The 5,126-nt window shown below is 54.3% G+C and overlaps 1 protein-coding gene across 1 annotated transcript; it reads left to right on the forward strand.

Annotated features, from left to right (window-relative positions):
* Positions 1–3,208: 3,208 nt before the first annotated feature.
* Positions 3,209–4,469, forward strand: LOC136477844 (zinc finger protein STAMENLESS 1-like). The gene has a single exon (XM_066476104.1). It carries the CDS (start codon positions 3,483–3,485, stop codon positions 4,278–4,280), a length of 798 nt encoding a protein of 265 aa, XP_066332201.1. The 5' UTR covers positions 3,209–3,482; the 3' UTR covers positions 4,281–4,469.
* The last annotated feature ends 657 nt before the right edge of the window (positions 4,470–5,126 follow it).

Below are 5,126 nucleotides of genomic sequence, written 5' to 3' on the forward strand. Positions count from 1 at the left end.
CCGAGCACCATATTTTGTCCATCAAGGAAAAAACATGGCATGGCTCAGCCCCTCCATTTTATCGAAGAAAACACTTGAGGGATGACGATCACGAAGACGAGCCGAACCTCGAACGGACCCCTGCTACGCGTAGATGCTCGAGGAAAGTTGGACTCGTAAGAAGACCGATCGCGACAAAAGGGAACCGCCGCCCTACCAGGACACGCCACGGACTACAAAAAGAACGCCAAGGTCCTCAGAGTTCTCCCGACCGAAAAAGCCTCCAGAGGGTATTCTACTCCTCCGCAGGCTCGGGGGCTACTGTCGGGTATCGATATTAGGGATACCCAAAACAAGAGAGTTAGCGCCCACGCTGACTTCCTCGGATGGAGCGAGACGTATTAAAAGGTCTCGCCCGACCCTAAGGCCGCGGGCTCCGTTTCGTCCGACCCCAAGGTCGCGGGCTCCGTCTCGTCCGACCTTGAGGCCGTGGGCTCCGCCTCACCCAACCCCTTGAGTGCGGGCTCCGTCTCGCCCGACCCCTTGGGGTGTCGGCTACGCCTCGCCCAACCCCTTGGGGTCCGGGCCGCGGTTTCTGTCTCGTTCCATGGGGACCTATACTGCCGCCAACCACTCTAGGTCTAAGCGTATGGGCCTGGGTTAAAACTCTGACACAAGGAAGTAACTAGCATGACTCGATGTAACCCGTGGCTATGACTGGCCATACCTGAGGATTCACATCAAGAACAGCGTCGGACGTGCCGGTGCTGTTCTGCCTAACCCTCGTACAAACGCTGACAAGCTTGTCAGTTCACCACGACGTCCGCCAGGACGGAATGGAACACCACGACCGACGGATGACGCATGCGCGTGGCACCAAGTGACGGACAGGTCCACGACGTGGAGCTGTCCCTATTGACATCTATAGGATCGGTGGGACCCGTGTGAAGGAGAAGAAGGATCCGGTGATCCTGAAAGCCTTCCTCTCTCTCATTCTTCTCCTTTTCCTCCGCTGTAACCCGCACTTTCTCTCAGTCTATAAAAGGAAAAGCAGGGCGTCCTATGAAGGGGACCGATCCGGATCGGCACGAGATAGAAAACGCAAGAGCACGACACGAATACACAGCTGAGCAGTGATCGAGCTCGCAGCACCTGTTCACTCATTCCATCAGAGACTTGGGATCCTTTTCATCTCTCGTCCGTTTGTCCTCCCCTACCGCAAACCAAGTGCCGGTAACACGAGCAGACGCAAACTGGACGTAGGGACGTTCCGCCCGAATCAGTATAAACTCTTGTGTCCTCCGAACACACCATTCGAGCCAGACGCGTAAATATAAATTTACTCGTTGGTGGTCTGAAAACACCGATATTATGCATCTAGACATAGTATATATCTAAATGCATAACGAAAATTATAAATCTAGAAAAATTAAAACGTCTTATAAATTTTTTTTTAGAAGGGATCGACTACTACCGTTCATCCGTCATCCCCTGTCCGGAACAAAAATTACTACCGAGGGAGGCCATAGCGTGATGTGATCAGTTCGCGTATGTATGTGAGCAGGACCACCGGTTGCCGTCGGAGACCGAAGGCGTATCCTATCATCACCCACTTTGCCGAGCGAACAGAGAGGAACCCAAACAAAAACACACACAATCCGTGACAAATACTACCAGAAAGAAATTCTCTCGCAAGTCGAGTTCGCAGCGGCCGGGTCCCCCCTTCTTTCCGGACGGCAACGTGACAGCGCGACGTATCCATCCAGATCTGCCGCACAGAGAACAGAGGAGGCAGCAGAAAAGCCACCGGCCGCTGCCGGTTGGACTTTGGAGTCGTAGTTCTAGCCAAGTCAAAAGCTTCGTTTACCGGTCTCGGCGTTTTTTTTTTCTCCTTCAGTCCTTCCTCCAGTAGTTGACGAGGCAGCACGGCAGCACAGAGTATTCATTCAGAGAAGACGACGACGACGACGTGTTAACGCCTAATCCTGGGAGATATAGTACATAATGAGTGTCGGCATTACGGTTTTTGGACTAGATAGACCATGTGTTGTGTCTCTTTCAAGCCTCGCCGTAGTGAGTGGTTTTAGATATTAGAAGGATTGTTTGCTTTCCCATATGGCCATATGGGGTAAGCGGCACATGTTCTGGACTTTATAATACTCCCCCAGCTTGCACAGAGCAGAGGCTGTTATTATTGATTGATCTGCATACACATTGGGAATCTTGGTACTAGTGCCAGGGCTTCCGTTTTTAGGAAACCACCACCAGACGTATCGGGTTAACGCACTAGCAGGAGTACCTCTGTATACTCCGTCCGTCTCGGAAATAAGTTCGTTTTAGACATTGATTTAGGATATCAATGAGTAAGTAGGGAGGGCGTATTTTTTCTTGTCTGACCTTATTAAATAGAGTTGCGGGTAACATCTAACCAGCAAACGTTCGCGTTAATTACTCCTTGGAACTGACGCGGGTGCAAGCGAGCGGCTCGTATTGGCCTTTGCATGCTGCTGCCCGCGTTAATTACTCCCTACAAACGAAGAGGCTTGCTCTATTTAATTACCAGTAGTATACGCCGGGGCAAACTCGTCACATTTTACCGTGGACCACCGGAAACGAATTCATTTGTGACAACTCTCTAAACCTCCAGAACGAACTCTTTTGTGGGCATGGAGGGAATATATTATTGCTTTCCAGGAAGATCATGTACTAGTACGTACTCCGTGGATTAACATGAACTAATCACCATTTGCCTTTTACAGCCGCTGCTGCCTGCTCCTGTTGCTGATGGTGGCCGGCGAGCCTCGTTTTCCCGGCGGGCCCCGCCGCGAGGGCACGAAATAATTGCTCGGTACGGACACGATCTGACCCGAGCCGGCACTCCCCGGAGACTGACTCGCGGCCCCCGCCTGCCTGCGACCGCGGAGGAGCGCTCCGTGCGACGACGGGACGCGGCAGACGGAGACCTCCACTCACGCAGCACATATTCCCCGTCTGTTGCGAGTTGCGAGTGAGTGGGCTTGTCGTTTCGTCGATACCCTTTCAATATTCTTTTTTATTGTAAAAAAATAAAATAAAAAATGACCCCCACCATTTTCCTCCTCCACTCGTGTGTGAATTCTCAGCTTTATGTGTTCATCATAGTGTAGTCGTACTCCATGTCTCTCCGTTGCTACACTAGTTTCTACTAGTACTAGTACTAGTGCCCATAGCCAGCGTGCTCCTCTCGTAGCAGTACCAGGCAGTACTCCTAGGCTACTCAGCGCTACTGTTTGCAGATAAAAAATTGCACTAGTAGCAGTACCTGAAGCTCCAAACAAGAAATGATGCGCTGTTGGCCTCCGCCTGGCCTAGTCTGCATTTCCATATATAGAAATAGAAAAACCACAGCTCTATAGACCACCAACAGAGCAGAGCAGACCTCACCTCTCTCGTGTCGCCGTGCAACAGCCCCCTCTCTCTCGGACAGGCGTTTCCTTTCATTTCCTCCTACTACAAATATCCAGATGGACGACGACTCCCCGTCTCAGGCGGCGCCGGCGGCCGACCTGTCGCTGACGCTGGCGCCGGCGCCTCCCGCGCCCCCTCCGGCGGGTGCCGGGGGCGGTGGCGTGGCGACGGCGTGCGTGAACGGCAAGGACGTGCGCCTGTTCCCGTGCCTCTTCTGCAACAAGAAGTTCCTCAAGTCGCAGGCGCTCGGGGGCCACCAGAACGCGCACAAGAAGGAGCGGAGCATCGGCTGGAACCCCTACTTCTACATGACCCCGCAGTCCACCAATGCGGCGCCGCCGAGCCTCACCGCCCCGACCGCCTACGCCGGCGTCGGCGTCGGCTACGGCGTCGCGGGCGCGGGCGCGTCTGCGGCGGCGGGCGGCCTCCTCCCCACGTCGTACGCGGGCCACATGTACGCGCCCGTGCCGGCGCCGTTCCCCATCGCCTCGCACAGCTCCAGCGGGCTGCAGTACTACGCGCCCCACCCCCACGAGGGAACAGCGGCGGTATCGACGGGCACGGGGGCGGCGACGACCGCGACGGGCGAGGCGGGCGTCGTGCTGGCCCCGCGCGCGCGCTACGCCACGCACCAGGCGGCCGAGCACCCCGGCGGCGCCGGCCGCGACGACCTGATCGACATGCTCAACTGGAGGAGGGGCTCCCACGGCACCACGGCCTCCGCGGCCGCCACCACCGCGTCGCCGGCCAGCACCACCACCACGCTCACCACCTCCTGCGCCGGGGCCGGCGCCGACGGCGGCAGCAGCAACAACGACGACGACGGAGAGCTCGACCTCAACCTCAGCCTCTAGCAGTTCCGTCGTCCTCGTCTACCTACGCTACGCCAAGGTTATTATTAATCATGTGCCGCCGGCCCATCCGTACGCTACGCGTGTCACTTAATTAGCTCTTAGTAGGCACGTTAATCACTCTCTCCTCCCCTCTATGTCATGTTATTAGTACGTCTCGTCATCTATTCTCCCGAGCCTTTTGCCTTGGCCTGATGAATTGTTGTTCATCTTCTTATTTTTTTCCTCTTGTTTTTCTTGACTCTTTTGTTTGTCTGCTTGATCCTCGTTGCGGCCTCCGGTTGTTTGTTGGGGGTTCGCCATTTGCCTCGCGTCCGGTTGTATTGGGACTGCTGTCTGGCTGTCTGCTGCTGGTCCGGCGCGCGGCAGCCATCAGCCCACCAGTGCCAAGCACAACAATGCCCGCGCCGCGCCGCGGCGTCGCTGTTGAGCTCCTGCTCGCCATGGGCATGTCAATGTTACGCTACGTTTTTTTTGCCGGTGCGGTCCGTTCCGTTACATCTACCGTTGTACCTACTGTGCTGATACCACTTTTTGGATCTGTCCACGCATTAGGGGTGTTTGGATCCGGTGACTAAAATTTAGGAGGTGTCACCTAGGCTGTGGCATGGGACGTTCGGATACTAATAAAAAAATAAATTACAGAATCTGTCAGTACTCCACGAGACGAATTTATTAATACTAAGTAATCCATTATTAGCATATATTTACTATAGCAATATATTATCAAATAAGAACTAATTAGGTTTAAAAGATTCGTCTCGCAAATGGCCGGTCGGGAAGGGGAGTTTGAACTTATCAGCTAGAATGTATAGTATTTCTCTCTCCGGCTTTAGGCCATGTTTGGTT

Source organism: Miscanthus floridulus, chromosome 1, assembly GCF_019320115.1.
Source record: "Miscanthus floridulus cultivar M001 chromosome 1, ASM1932011v1, whole genome shotgun sequence".
NCBI classification, from domain to species: domain Eukaryota; kingdom Viridiplantae; phylum Streptophyta; class Magnoliopsida; order Poales; family Poaceae; genus Miscanthus; species Miscanthus floridulus.

Excerpts from the sequence above, each read along its gene's own strand:
- LOC136477844 (XM_066476104.1), top strand. The coding sequence starts at position 3,483 with ATGGACGACGACTCCCCGTCTCAGGCGGCGCCGGCGGCCGACCTGTCG.